The sequence below is a fragment of the Aulonocara sp. 'chitande type north' Nkhata Bay genome, linkage group LG1, assembly GCF_057382095.1.
Source record: "Aulonocara sp. 'chitande type north' Nkhata Bay isolate Kocher_YH1m ecotype deep benthic linkage group LG1, A_spYH_male_GT1.1, whole genome shotgun sequence".
Classification (NCBI taxonomy): domain Eukaryota; kingdom Metazoa; phylum Chordata; class Actinopteri; order Cichliformes; family Cichlidae; genus Aulonocara; species Aulonocara sp. 'chitande type north' Nkhata Bay.
In genome coordinates this window covers 2,120,352-2,136,196 of record NC_141344.1, presented here as the reverse complement: position 1 = coordinate 2,136,196, position 15,845 = coordinate 2,120,352, and the positions used below count along the sequence as shown (strand labels likewise).

Sequence of the window (15,845 nt, the reverse complement as noted above, 5' to 3'; positions counted from 1 at the left end):
TGTAGGCCTGAGGAGTGACACACAACATGCTCACAAAGCTCACACTAAGCTTTGCAGCAGTACAGTTACTAGAGATATTTTAAACCACGGTGCTACAGCGCACACACACTCTGTGCTGCAGCCTTTTAGAACTGCTCTGCAGCTCTGTATTCCAGACAGCAGTGATTTGCATGTAGATCAGGCACTCATAACTGTTCTCCTTCACTGCAATGGAAGAGACGTACTTGTTCTTTGATCTGCGTCTCCGCCGTAATAACACAGACGTGAACTTTTCACTGAGGAATAAAAGAAATAAATGCTGCAGACCTGCTAAATCTGATAAAAGTCCTTTTTAAAAGGTCAGTCAGCAGCACAGCGTGATGCAGAGCTAACTTCAGCTGTTATCACGCTCAGCTCGCGCCACAGTTTCAGCACTTTGATAAAACTCAGTCAAGGGCGGCTGCAGAACATTGTGTTTTCCTCTGCAGCCCACAGGTCTTGTAAATGTCAATCAAGTGTCCGTCTCACTCGGGCGTTCAGATTCCCGACCGTCCTCAGAGCTTCTTTCTCTCGCGCTCGGATTAAAAGAACCGTCTGACATTTTTGGAAATGTGTTTGTTTACCGGCTTACCCGGCATCAAATCGGAAAATCAATAGCAATTTCATCTCAGCGCATCTTACAGACAAGTTCAGGACGTGATTAAAAGCAGCTGAGCGCCACAGCAGGGAGGCGGAGGCTAGCACCACCTGTCGTGGCTTGTTTCCTCCTTAAATCACTTAAATAAACAGAATGAGGAACACGAGGACTCCTCTCATACTGAAACTAGCAAATATCAAAGCGTTTCTTTTAGATTTGCTCTCAATGTACAGACATGAAACTGATACTGATTTTCTTTATCTGACTCATTGTGCTGAAAATCTCTAAGGAAGAGATGAGCAAGAGGAGAAGAAAATGATGAAGACCTCAGGAGACAGTCAGACCAGTTCAGTGGAAAAGCCTCGGCCATCTCTCCACAGCAGCTCGTTCGTTTTACAAAACTGGGTTTTCAGCTCATCAGGTCACAAAATGATCAGACTGCAGCCACGAAACACAGAACTGTTGCTGAACTATGAAGCCGAAGCTCACAAAACTCCTCTAACGTCCCCCAGACATCAAAGGGTTTGTGCCATTACCATCACTGCAGGAGGGGGCGTCAAAGATTCCACACTATGGGCTTAATCAATACGATGAGGTTAAATCGTTTGCATATCACAGGAGGAAAAGTTGCTACAGAAACACGGAGAGAAAAAACGATTTAAACATAAGCTTTCGAGCTGTTTGCTGCCACTTTTTCTGGACTTTTATCAGGACATTAATCAATAATCCATCCTGCACACTTTGCAGAACCAATCAGTGGCATGATTTGGACCAGGCCAGTTCAGCGGGTTTAAACCTGACTCATGATGACAGCGGCACAGGGCCGGCGAGCTCGGAGGATGAAGAAGAGGTCGTGTTGTGTAACGCATCGGGGCAGAAACACTCGTGTGATTGGCAGCTCCTGCTCCCACGCATGGGCTCCGTCGCAGTGAGTCGCAGCTCGCAAACCTCCATCTGCATTTCACAAGTTCCAGTTAAGAAAATCGAATGTGTTTTTGAAAAGGGTGGGCTGACATGGACGAAACTACACGAGTGCAAAATGTGTGGTCATCCTGCTTCATCAATATTCATTGGACCAGAGCCACTCAGTGAGGTTTCACATCCAAACACTGCATCGTAACACAGCCTGTTAAAATGAGCATCACGGCTCAAAGTCAATAAACCCACTGATAAAATGTGCCGGCTCACCTCATGTGCCAAAACTTTCATCTGTGGAGGGACCGACTTTATAAATCAGTGAACAGAATAAATGATTCACAGCATTTTCTCATTTTACTTTCTCAACCCGTGAGGCTGGAAACAGCGGTCAGACTCACACACGGCTCCGACCACCTCAAACTGAACGTCTGACCTAAAGGATCAATGTTTGATATCCATGACTTAAAGGCTACAACTAATTAAAAATAACACAAGGACAGCACAGTGGTACAGTGGTGGCCTCACAACAAGAAGGTCCAGTTCCACCATCAGCCCACATGTGGAGTTTGCGTGGGTCCTCTCCGGTACTCCAGCTTCCTCCCACAGTCCAAAGACATGCAGTTAGTGGAGTTGGGTTAATGGCTCATTCTAAATTGTCCCGGGTGTACCCCGCCCCTCACCCTAAAACAGCTGGATAAATCCAAGAGGATGGATGCATAACAAAAAGACTAAATACCAGCTTCTTGTAACAAATACGTGATCATTTTTACCTAAAAAGTAAAAGTAGTGGAAGACAAATGTTTCGTCTGACAGCTGAGCCTTCGACCACAGATTAGACAGAGTTACAGACACATCAGCAAAAACCTGAACGAGGTTCAAACTCGTTCAATGTTCTGCAGACCTGATAAAGGCGATAGTTGGGTCGGTGATGTGGCGTTTTGCTGAAGCCTCCTTCAGTCATGCTGCTGCAGGCTCAGGCTGCTGGGTCCTCCCACAATGCACCAGCAATTCTCCTCTGTACTGCTTACAAGAGGTATCGTGGTCACGTGCTCAAACCTTTGATCAGAACTGATAAATGACTTCCTGTCAGGCTCAGAGACGGCACTCTTTAAATAAACAAGCAGAACTAATCGGGAAAGCTGTGACTAGCCTGGTGTAGAAGCTCATACCATCGACTGAGGCGGTGTCAGTAGTAATTATGACTGCTAGTTAACACCGACTGATTGTGGAAGTGAAAAACACGCATTCAGCCTCTTTCAAAGACTTCCTGGGGAGTCACTGAGAACCAGGGGCATCAGCAAAGCAGCAAACATGTGGGAAGGCCGGGGAGATCCACCGGTGTAATTAGCTTCCCAATTAATTCACTGTGAATATTTCCAGGCTTCATCTGTTGCAGCTGGAAAAGATCACAAAGAGAAACATGAGCTGTAGCTAATTAACAGAGTGAGGAGGAGGAGAGCAGCTAACACGCTGCAGTTGGAGAAGTGATGAGGGGCAGCGAACGCAAAGATACAGGAGCAGGGCAGGTGAGGGAAGCTGCTTCCTCATCTCTGTTCCTCTCTGCTGTGACTCTGACTGACTGCACGAGCTAAATACACCCAGAACTGGACCCTGGAGGCAGCATCGTGTCAGCAAATCACAGGAAAACTCAACAAGCTCAAAGTGCTGTTTGAAGAAAAAAACCCTGTAACACGTTCTCATGTTGGATGCTTTCAATTCTGAGAAGTGGGAAACACTAGACTTTATTTTGAAAAGCCAGTAAATCTGTATGCTCCTTTTGTCACCTTAAGTCTTTTATTTTGACATTTTAGGAAACTTCAATGTGTCCTTCGACTCTCTGAGGACTTTAATTTTGAAACTCAGACACATCATGAGCCTGTAGCATGTGCTACCTACCGTTTGGGAAATCCTTAAAACTGTCATTAAAATTTGACACACACCTCAAATAGGCTCATTTTACCATGCAGATGCTTTTATTTTTGGATAAAGGTAAACATCAATAGTTCACATTTATTGTCCTGTGGGTTTTATTTTGAAAAGCAAATTCTTACAAACTGGAAAGCATCCTGTTAACTTGCTGTAAATAACTTGGAGCTTATATTTTGAATTTGTGAGCCACTCCGAGCATCTTGTGACTTCCTGAAGCAAACACGAAGCTTCCAGAGTTCACTCAAATTAAAAAATATCACATGATAAATAAATCATGTCAACGATTAGTCAGAATCAGACTGACTGGCCTGTCAGCTAGCGCAGCTCTGCTACCTGTCAGAGTGCTGCAGCAGAGCTCCATCTTTGCTCCAGCTGATTTTGGGAGGCGGGGATCCCTCCGCAGGGCACCGGATGGTCAGCGACCGTGTGGCGTTGGTGAGGAGCGCGCTGTGTCCGATACTGATGTCGATGTTCTTCTGAAAGGTGGATGGGACGCTCTGCTGCTGTCTGATGATCGCTGGTCTCTTTGCTACCGTCTCCAGTGGAGAGTGCTCGGACCAGTTGGGCAGTCGGTCTGTGGACGGACCAGGAAGCAAAAAGAAAAAAGGTTATCCTGAGAAAGGAGGCCGAGGAAGGTCAGCCGATGACACGGAGAGACGCCTGATGGGGTTGCATCAGCAATCACAACAAACACGGAGCACTTTATTAGGAACACCTGTATACCTGCAGTGCAGTTCAATCAGTCATGTAGATAAACGTCAGGGAGTTCACATCAAGCCTCAGAATCACTGAAAATGTTTCTGGCAGGATGAGTGTTGGTGCCAGACGAGCTGACCGCAGTCTGGTACTGATGATCTCACCACAGAAACCCACCCACCGACCAACTAACCTCTTTCCTTCTCACCTTCCTTTAGTCCCTTTTCCTTCAATTGTCTTTCCTGCTCCCTTGTTCTTTATTTTTTTCTTTTCTATCGACAAACTTTTTAATGAAAGACATGAAAAAGTGTTGGAAGAAAGACACCGCCTGCACAGTGTGGTCGGCTGGGTCTCTGCTTACCTTTAGCTTGTCCTCCTCTCCTCGTGGTTCTGGTCCAGAGCTGGGCAGGAGACATGTGTGTCAGCAGGGAGGAGATGAGCTCTGAGGCCTGCTCCTGCTGGATCTCTCCTCTATCAGCCTGCAGCGTGACATTGATCAGTCTCTCCTCCACCCGTGGCTGCAGGGAGGCCTCCTGTCCGCCAGCGGGCACCAGAGAAACCCGGGCCCCAGGTCGGATCGTCTTCAGGACTGAGTCGTGGCTGTAGCAGCTGGGCAGCATCTCCTCCCAGTCGGGTCCGGGAGCAGGCGGTCTACCCGCCGAACTGCCGTCACCGCCTATCAGCTGGAGAGTGAAAATGTCTGAGGCGGGTCCTGCCACACATTTGTACACCCCGGTGTCCTCTGGCTCCAGGAACTGGATCTTCAGAGAGCCGGACTTGGTGACGCCCAGGCGCTGGGAGCTGGGTAAGGCGCTGCCATCTTTGAGCCAGCGGATGTAGGCTTTGGGGAACCTTCTGACGGGGCATTTGATGACCACAGAGGTGTTGGGTAAAAGATAGGCGTGGCCACCAACGGTCAGGTGGAGACGCCTCTCTTTACGGGTCTGGATGTAGATGTTGTGCGTGCTAATGAGAGCGGGACACTGTTTGATCCCCTCCTCGTAGCCTCTAGTCTTTGCAGGGCGTCTCACCGGCTGCTTGACCTGGTTCTTCACAGCGGCTTTTCGCGAGTCTTTGGGTCTCATCTGCTTCTTGTGCTCTGTTAGGAATCAAAGAGAGACGACATTTCTTCTCAATATGGTGAATATTTTCAACAAACGTTTAAAGTTTGAGAAACTTCAGAGGAACAATTCATCTTTTTTAGAGGTCACCACAGTGGATCAGCTGCCTCCACCTGCTCCACCCTCCTCTGTCACACCAACCCTCTCCATGTCCTCATTCACTACATCCATGAACCTCCTCCGTGTCTTCCTCTTTTCCTCCACCCTGGCAGCTCCATCTTCTGTCCAACACATCCACCATCCAGGGCAATATTTCCTCTCCCACTAAAAGCTGAAATGCTGCTGTACCTGTTCTGGTTCCAACAAAGTTCATTTGACTTATTGATTTCTAATCTTTCAAGCTAATTATGGACATTTTTTTCTTCATTTATGTTTCTACTTTGAAATGATGATGAAATGATGTCAGTGCATGAAACAGTCGAACCAGAATAAGGACAGGTGTTTCCTTATAAAAACACTACATTACTCTTACAGGAAGAAGCTCCTCCTTAAAATAAAATAAACCTTCAGTGACGGCTGCTGCAGTATTTTCAGGGCTCCTGGTCTTCCTCAGGTGTCTGAACATCATCTGATTTAAAGAAGTGGTAACAAGGCAACAAGAGTGGGCGACTTATCCAATGAAACCACTGATTGTATATAAAACAGACACAGTGCAGTCAGCCGCTGGTTTTGTGACGCTGTATTTCAGCGGCTGCTGTGTTGTTTGTTTGGAGCCTAACCTGATCGTGTTTGGATGTGGTGGTGGAGTGCTAAGTGAGGCACAGGTGCTGCAAATGAAATGCACTCAATCAGCTGATCATCAACGGTGCGAGTGTCTCTGTAAAGAGCAGTTCTGACACTTTGCTGGTCTGCAGGTGTGTTAACACAACGCCAAGGAGCACAGACGCCAGCAGAGTTCTTAGACAATCAAACTTCACAATCACTTTGAGTTTCTATTGAATAAATAATGACATGGCCTGGCTGGGCTCCTTCCGGGGGGTGGGATGCCCTCAGGCCTCTGGGCCTGAAGCTCGGTCCTCTCTGGCACAGCTGGCTGCCAGCAGAGCCCGCGGGCACGCCACTGCAACCCCCTCTGGCCTCTGCTCCGTAGCTGCGGGGTGACCTCTCCTTTGGGGCTCCACTCAGCTCTTCCCAGGAGGGTGGCACGGTTCCCCCCCTTTGGTGGTCCTCCTCGGGTCCTTGTACTCTGGGGCCTCTGGATGTCGGGGGCCTGGATCTCCTCCATACCTGCTTCATACCCTGGAGGACGGGGCTGTGGCTCCCCACACTCCCTAGCAGATCGTTACATGGAGAAACCTTTGGAATGCAAGCATGCTGATCCACACAGGTGTGCACACAGGTGTACACACGGGTATTCACAGACGCGGACTACACCTTTCTTGGCTGCTGCCTCAAAGCACATTGTGCGCTGTCTATCTTGCGTGCTGCACAATATCGTTTATTATTTAGTATCTACTGATATCTACTGCTAGCTAGTTTATTGTGATGGTGCTGTTTTTTTTATTATGTTGCTCTTTGTTGTTTGCTTTCTCTTCTGTTTTTTTTCTCCATACAGGTGATCCAGGTGTTTTGTTTTTATTCTTTCTTCCCCCCCTTCTCACCGTCTCTTCTCCCCTTTGGTTTTCTTTCTCTCCCTCTCTTTCTTTCATTCTTTCTCCCTGTCCTATCCCACAGTCATGTCTGTCCCGTTTGTAGCAACTGAAAATAAAATAAATTCTTAATTATAATAAAGGTCAATCAAATGGACCAATATGGCAAGGCCATGATGATCCACTTGGTAAAATAAATCCGCTTGGCATCTTTCTTGGCCTTAAGACAACAATTCTGATGCTAAAGATCCAAACGGGACACAAAAAAAAAAAAAAAGAATAAATAATGACATACGTTAAGGTGTCATGTGTAATTCATCTCAGGTTATATTTTTCTGAGGACTAGAAGAAGTAGAAGGTCCACCTGACAGCCACCTGCCCCTCTCATTGGCTCCTCTGCAACGAGGCGCCAGCTGTTCGCTCACAGCTTTGAGTGTTTGAGTGAGAAGCGCGAACACAAGTCCATTAGTTCAAGAGGCAGGATGTGCTCATGTCTTTGTTGGTAGATGAGAGCATTTTGAAGATGTTTGCTGCTCAGCAACATGACTCATTCTCCGCTGCTGAACTTGGGAGTGGGAGGAGTCAGGAGTCACACCTCATGTTATGTCTAGGACACCCTTGACACGCCCCCTCGGCTGGGGGCGTAACAGGACGTCTCCAACATGAACATCATGTTGTTTTCAGCAAGACTTGAAACTAAAGACAGAAAGACGCATCTGCTGCGTCTGCATCTGCTGCGTCTGCATCTGCTGCGTCTGCATCTGCTGCGTCTGCATCTGCTGCGTCTGCATCTGCTGCGTCTGCATCTGCATGTGAAAAGTGATGTTGAAGCCTCAGTAAACAGCGACAGCCCGCCTCGGCTGGTTCATGGGGAGCTGGTAGCTTCCTTTATCTAACACCGGCGATATGTACATATGTAGTAAAGCTATTGTTGTGACTCTGACATTAATGAGTCACTCACTGAGTTTAAACTTTACTTTAACAGCTGAGTAACACTGCGCGTTACTGCGTTCTTTCAGAGGTCTTACCCAGAACCTCCGCAGTCATCTCAGTGACCCACGGTGATGAGGTATGTGTTTAGGCTCAGAGGCCCTCTGTGTTTATTTGAATTCCCGACTGTACTTTACTTAACATCGAGCAGGACGGCTAAGTGGATTCCTCAGAGCTTGCGGGGGGACGCGGGTCAGGCCGCGTGACACCTCTGTGTCAGCTAAAAGCAGAGTACGTCCTAACAAGTACGAGCAGTTTGGGTCTCTGTGAGTGATGATGGTTATAAACCACGCTGATCGATGGTCATACTCAGGGCATGAGAAAATGCAAACATCTCCCTCTGAAAGGGACCCGGATTTTTGCTTTACACCATTAACTCAAATAAAAGCTGTGAGCTGACGGCACAGACGCCGATACAATGAGCACGATCAGTGAAACAGAAGAGGACATTCTGACTTTTGATATTCGGTCATGCTGAGCAGGGCAGGACTCTGAAACAGTGGGCCGAGCGGCCGTGCACAGATCTACGACTGAGCGCTGAGACCGGATTCATCACATTATGTCTGCTTTGGATTTGTGACCTCAGGAAAGTCTTTTCTTTCTTTGTAGTAAAAACAATTTGTCTGCACTGAGTCCTCAGACTACAGCACGAGTTAGCGTTTAGCACTTCCTGTTCTCATGTCCTGAAGTTCTTGTTTGTTTTTAGACAAGTGAAATATGTTCTGCGATTAAAAGAAGATCCAATCAGACCATCAGTAAAAGCCCCACTAAAGGTTTTATATGTTCCAACAGGGGTGTGTCTAAAGCAGGGCAAGGGGTGACACCCTCTCCTGAAAATGTGGAGCCCCTCCATTAACACCTGTGGACTAGAGTGCTGTTTATTCTACACGTCCAACGCTGCTGGAGGAGAGCAGCAAGAGACGGAGGTGAGGTTTACAAGATGATAGTGAGGATTGCTGTGGTGGATGGTTGGAGACGTGTCGCTGAGGAAAAGACAGGCTGAGCTGAAGATGTTCAGATGTTGATCGGGAGGGAGACAGGAAATGAGTCCATCAGAGGGACAGCTCAGAGTCAGGCTGAGAGGGGGTGGAGGATGAAGATGGAGCTGCCAGGCAGGAGGAGAAGAGGATGAGCTCACAGGAGGTTCATGGATGTAGTGAAGGAGGATGCTGGGACAGGAGGAGGTGGAGGCAGATGATCCACTGTGTAAGTTTAGCCCGTGATCAAACACATCAGCCATCTGGGTTAAAGAGTGAAAATTATAACGAAAAACAAAATGCATTTTAAAGTTTGGTTAAAGCCCAATGTGCAGCTCAGAGTTGGCAGCTGCAGATCTGCCAGGATGCAACGCTGTGCTGCAGCTCTGCTCAGCAGGACACTTTAAAAGGATTCGGGTTATTTGGCCTGTTTGCTGCAGGCGACGTCTGCAAAAACAAAACAGGTCCTGTGGAAGATATTTCTTTATGCTCAACACGGAGAAAATATTCAACTGATGAAAAAAAACTGCATGCAGCCGCATTTCAATCTACACGAGGTAACTAGGTTATAAAATATAAATGTCATTCGATCCGTGTAAAGTTCAGCCGGTCAGGAAAAGACACTCGTCAGCCTTGATAACTTTTAGCCGAGCAAAATATCACAGATCCACACGGAGGTTACCGTCCAGCCAGCAGGCTGCACACATCGCTGCGACGAATCCTTCATTTTGTTGTTGTGCACACGCAGTACGTCTTCAAGTGTTTCCTGACCTCTGTGAAGAAAGAGCCTCGATCACGTGCTTCATCTCTAACACTGAGCCCGGCCGTCGTCCTTTAAACTGGCTCCGCCTCTGTCGCCTGACCACGACGCCGCACCTCTGCCCTTAGTTCGGGGAGACACCAGCAGATTCAGACGCACCACGAGGACAGGAAGCCCGCCTTCGATTTCCAGCAGATGTTAGATGATACTGTAGTTGATGCTGTCAGGATGCTGCTGCTGCTCGCTTCACGCCCCAAATCAAAAATGGAGGATGCTGCGAAGCGGCTCGTGGTGCTGCGATGTCTCTGATACTGCCAGAAAGGTTTTTCATGACATCAGAAACCTGTCAAACATCTACAAACAGGATGATTACACGGCTTGTTGAACGGCTCTTTGCTAAAATGTCGTGGAGTTCATCACCTGACAGAGTCAGACTGTCCACACTTGAAAGGACACAGACGACCTTTAACAGCTCGTGAAGGATTCTCTGGAGCGCTGGGTGCTTTTCTCCTGATCCGCCTCTGATGATCAAAGAAACGATTAGTGAGACTGGCCTCCCGCTGATCCAGCGTAGCACTGACAAAGCCCCACCCCCGTCCTGTGTGACAGATATCACAGCTCGCAATGTTTCCAACTGCCGTCACTTTCTCTAACCATACGGTGACTGAACGTTTGTTACAGCTGCAGCGAGGCCGGCTGGACCAAAGTTTGCAGGATGGGAGCATTGACGTGCAAATTCATTTGCAGTAGTTTCACCGCTGGCATCCCGGCTCTCTGCAGCACAAGCTTCCCTCCTCAGTGAGCTGCAGCGACCACGGCGGCAGCCCCGGGTCTCAGCAGGTCTCTCTCTGCTTTTCCTCCAATTCTTTCCATTCAATTATTAAACACATTGAAATTAATGAGAGGGGGAATTATGGCAGTTGCAACTTGCATGCTCCACGTTTTGAGGTTTCAGAGTTGTTCCAAAACCATTTTTAGATCGTCCCGTTTGAGTTTCAGCTTCTTCTTCTCGGGTGGTGATTCAAGCAGGCGCACAAGTTCTGGGCAGAACTGCTCAACCGTCAGACGAGCACCTCTGAAGCAGCCGACGGCTAATTTGCACTAAAGCGTCGTTTCAGCACGGCGTGATCGCACGCAGGACGTGAACATCTGTGCCAGGCGACACACTGAGAGAAGATGCATGTCTGCATGATCACCATCACTGTCTGAGAGTTCAATCGTGACGCTGTCAGGTGTGAGTCTGCCCATAAAGTCACCTGCTTTGACTCGAACACATCTCCTCTGCATCGCGTCCACACAGCTTCCACTGCAGCTGCTGCCGTTACATCGCTCGTGGTTCTTATCTTCTAAACTGACCTGAGGTCTGTGTGAAGGAGCCGTGTGTTTGGTTCCCTGATCAGCTGCTTGCATCTCTCCTTTCTCATCCCTGACCAAAATAAAGAAAATAAACAACCTGAACAATATGAAGAACATTATCTGTCCGTGTGTTCCTACAGGCTGAAACGCAGGAATCATTCTCTGCGAGAGGAAGACGTTTAACAGGCAGCTGTTACGTATTCTGTTGTTACTGATGGTGCTCCAGTTACAGTAAAAGCAATAAAAAACAGAGTGAAGGTCATATTCACTGAAACAAAATGTCATGTATTCACTAAATGTCCCACCCTCCAGTTTACATGGAAATATAATCTCTCCCTCCCTGCAGAGGAAAGTCAGAGAGCTCATTGGAGCAGCTCGTTTTCACAGTGCTGGGCTGTTTGTTCAGTTCTTCCCTAAAAACTCAGAAGGATATTATAAACAACAATTCCACACACAAAAGGAAACATTCCCACACACAGTAGCAGGTTTTCCTGTCAGCACCCTGCGGCCAGTCTGAAAAAATGCAAAACGTCCGTCAGATCTAACAGAAGCAACGAGAGTCCAACAAATCTCACGGCACAGATGTGTGGGAGCTTTTTCTGTGGCCCTGCTCTCAGATGAGAGCGGCAGCAGTCTGTCTGGTCCTCTCATCAAGTTAAGAACATGTAGAGTTTAAGGCTTCTGAGGCGGGCGGTGCAAAAAGCTTTGGTGAGCGCCACGTCGTGCCAGTCTTATTCACCAGATCTACTGCAACTTCGTTCACTTCAGCTTTGTTCACGCCTGAGCAGATCCAGGACACAACGGCGAAGAAGAGAGATCTGAAAAGAGCAGAAGCTGTCCGTGCACACCTGAGAAGATGATCTCTAAAAGGAGGACGGCCATGTTTGAATCAGGTAAGGTTTATTTATATGAGCTGATTCTCAGAACTCCTTAAACATTTCATACATGACATCATGTTTATATCGAGTCACCTCGAGCATCTGTTTGCTCTGAAGACACTGGGACTCTTCCACTGACCCGGCCTCGGCCTTCGTTCTGATTAGGCGGTAATATCCGAGGCGGCAGCTGGAAAAAACATTTCCTGAAACACACGTGGACTCTCAGGACTCACTGCGACATTTGCGAGGCATTAAGTCACGTGTTGTGCAGCGTGCAGGCGAGTCGAGTCGCGGAGGATTAGAAAAACAGATCAAACGGTGACTCTGATGTTGGACCAACACCGAGGCGTTTATTTCACACAGACGTCAGCGAGCGGCGTCTCCTGCAGCTTGGCCGCAGTCATCACGTGAAGTCATCGGCACTCACTGAGCAGCTGCTGAACCCGATGCGTGATTTTCACATAGGCTTCCCACACAGCATACGTGCACGCATATGGCAAAGCACAGCACGCTGTGTTAGCGTGAAGATTGGCCAGTCCGAGTTCCCTTCAAGCATTCAGAGAGTAAACACGATGGCCTGATACACTGCTGTAAACACTGCTCAGAGGCCCGAGGGTGAGACTGTTTCACCAAGCTGTAATCTGCCATGTCCCAGCGACAGTCCTCCTCACAGAGAGTTTATATCGCAATAAACAACATCCATCCACCCTTTTCTGTCACATCAGGTTCTCACATCACCAGTTGACCTGTTTGGCTCTGATGCACACACGAGGACGACACGCAAACACCACGCAGAAAGCCTCTGGGCAGATGGTGGATTCAAACCCAGGACCTCGAGCTACCCACTGCCGCCCCGGTCCTCATCCATGAAAAACATATTCCACCTGACCCGTCACAATCAGCTGATTTATATTAAAGGAAGCACTGACAAATCTAACCTTCGTACTGAGATATCAGCATGCTTTCAGAGTTTCAGGCCCTGTACGTAGAGGGGGGTAAAATTCAGCATCATCTGTGGATACTGGAGATATTTTGACGTGGCAGAAATCACGGCAAGAAGCAAAGAAAAACACATCTACTGATCAGATGGATGGCGGTTCAATCCCTGACTCTGGTCAGATACCAAAGTGTCCTTGAGCAAGACACTGAGCCCAGAGTTGCTCCCGATGCGTTCACTGAGTGTTACACAGAAAGCACTTACACACTTAGACACAAACTCCTTCTGTGAAAGTCAGACACATAAACAGGTTGCTGGTGTACCTGAGGCTTCTGTTTAAGACTACCATCACCCAGCCATCCTGTTACCCAGCTGCTCAGGTCAGTCTGCCGGGGGACAGCTAGCGGGGCCTACGCTACCACCGGCTACAGGGGCCTGGCTAGCTAAGGGTTTTTCAGTGGTGTGAATCCGAGTCTCCCATTCAGTGATGCTGGCCTCTAGAGCTGCAAATAGACTACATTTATAACAAGTATCATTACTGCTAAAGGAGGTGGAGGAGTAACTACACACCTGACACAATGAGCAGGAGGGACAGGTGAAAAGGCCATGCTGCTAGCGAGCCGGCTAAGCTAAGCTACGCTAAGCTAAGCTAAGCTAAGCTACGCTAGCCGAACCCTGTCACTGTAAATTAGTGAGTGAACACACAGAGTGGGCTTCGGATGAAGCACCTGAAGATTAGACTATGAAATAAGAAGTTATCTGTAAGTTTTTAATTAAACTGGCTACACAAAAACACTGTGTTGGAACAGGAACAGGAAGTGATACGCAGAGAGAGCGAACACCAAGTGACAGCGCCACCCAAAGGAGACCACCAAAAGAGCAGTTCCGTGCACTCTGTGTATGAATGGGTGAATGAGGTTTGTTGAGTGCTCATCTAGAGCAGTAAAGCGCCGTCTAATAACCAGTCTATGTGAATTAAAGTGACTGATGTAACTGGCGTGTCACCTGCCTTTGCCCAAGGCAAAGCAGGTGAAACAGCCTGAACACGAGTGTGTGCGTGTAATAAATGTGCATTAAATCAGGCATCAAACCCAGTGTCCCGCACAGATGGTCACAGGAAAAGTGTCTTTTCCACAGGACGGACGTGTTTGTGTGCTCTTACTGGGACAGGCCATCATGCGGCAGGTTCGTACGAGCGGCGGGGACGGTAAACCCGAGCACTGCTCCCTCGCCACCGTCACCTGACGGCCCGCCGCCGTCAGCTGGAGGCACAGCAGCTCCCGGCGCTGGATCCCCAAACCGCAGGACACGGAGCACTGCAGAGGAACGTTAGACACGGCAGAAAGGTTCATGACAGATCTGCAGGACCCCGGCTGGGTCACACTGGCTGATTCTCCTGTCAGGTGTGGTTAAAGTGAGGGAAGAAGGAATTTATTCATTGGAATATTTGATATGCCTGGCACATTACTGTCCTATATTACTGTCCATAGATAGTTTAATGAAGGTGGTAACATATGCCCTGTAGAGAGAATAGACTCAGATTCTATTATTTTATTCCATTGACACTAGGAGTCCCAGGCTTCTACCTTTCTACCTTTAAAACCCACCACCAGCCAAATGGCTGGTAGGCTTTTAGCTAGGCTTTAGCTTCAGCCAAGTGGAAGCTAAATTGGCTAGTCATTCATATGTAAATTAGGTTGTTAGCTGGGAATTCTGGAGGGAGGGGAGTGGGGGTGTGTGGATGAGGGGGTGGGGGAGCTGCTAAAAGCGGTGAACTTCCTTTTGTGTTTCATCTTGATGCATTCTCAATCATCCAGGGAAATAAATCTCCAAAAGTCACCAACTTGGAGTGTTTCAGTTTGCCATCTTAGGGAGAAATCAACACACATGGGTGTATGTCCTTTGTTGCTGACATTTATTGATAAAAACAGTACAAAAAACCAACCATTTGTACACATATTTACAAATAATAATAAAAAGTGAGTGAGTACATTTCAACATTTTCAGCAATCACTCACAATCCTGGCACTGCCATGGTATCTGTAGTCTGCATTTACCACATGTGTATCTGTAGCAGTGAACACATCGCACAGTGGCATGATTGTTCTTGCATTTGTGTTTGACCTGACACATGGCTCTTTTTCCAGGACTAGGTGTGGAGGGTTGTGTCCGAAGCAACTGTTCTTTTCTTGCCTTCTTCTCAGCTACATGAGAGTGAGCCAACTCTCTTGCAAGCTCCACCACATTTACATATGAATGACTAGCCAATCCACTAGTGGATTGAGGAATTTCCCTGCGAATCTTGTTGACTGTGCCGAGGATGGTGGTTTTCAGTCTAAGAAGTTTTTGCGCAAGTGAAAGCGATGTGAAGAAATTGTCCGTGGTAACATTTCTGCCCTTGTCTAGGAATGGTTCCATCAGCCTCATTACTACATTTTCAGAAAGTCTCTCCCCAGTGGGACGATTGGGGTCCTTGCCAAGATATGGGAAGACATTGCAAATGTACTTGGATTTTAGGTCGCAAGCCACCCAAAACTTGATCCCAAACTTGTCAGGTTTACTTGCAATATACTGCAGGAAACAGCAACGAGTCTTTGATGGGAAAAGCTGTTCATCAACGGTGATATGTAGACCAGGGTTGTAGCACGTGATGCAGTTGGTGACCAATGATCCCCACACACTGGAAATTGCAGCGAACTTATCAGTCTTTGCTCGATTTGCTCCATTGTGGCATCAATCAGACCACTGGTATAATGTTGAAATGTACTCACTCACTTTTTATTATTATTTGTAAATATGTGTACAAATGGTTGGTTTTTTGTACTGTTTTTATCAATAAATGTCAGCAACAAAGGACCTACACCCATGTGTGTTGATTTCTCCCTAAGATGGCAAACTGAAACACTCCAAGTTGGTGACTTTTGGAGATTTATTTCCCTGGATGATTGAGAATGCATCAAGATGAAACACAAAAGGAAGTTCACAGCTTTTAGCAGCTCCCCCACCCCCTCATCCACACACCCCCACTCCCCTCCCTCCAGAATTCCCAACTAACAACCTAATATACATATGAATGAC

At 47.6% G+C, this 15,845-nt stretch overlaps 1 protein-coding gene across 3 annotated transcripts in view; it reads right to left on the bottom strand.

Moving 5' to 3' along the window:
• Window positions 1-15,845, bottom strand: part of adamtsl3 (ADAMTS-like 3) — a 210,193-nt gene that overhangs the window by 13,001 nt on the left and 181,347 nt on the right. For all 3 annotated transcript variants that reach the window (XM_086289669.1, XM_086289753.1, XM_086289837.1), the window contains exons 20-22: window positions 13,930-14,083; window positions 4,521-5,258; window positions 3,797-4,037 (exon numbers count right to left, since the gene is read on the bottom strand). In XM_086289669.1, coding sequence (XP_086145795.1) covers window positions 3,797-4,037; window positions 4,521-5,258; window positions 13,930-14,083 — 1,133 coding nt within the window. The remainder of the gene's footprint in view (window positions 1-3,796; window positions 4,038-4,520; window positions 5,259-13,929; window positions 14,084-15,845) is intronic.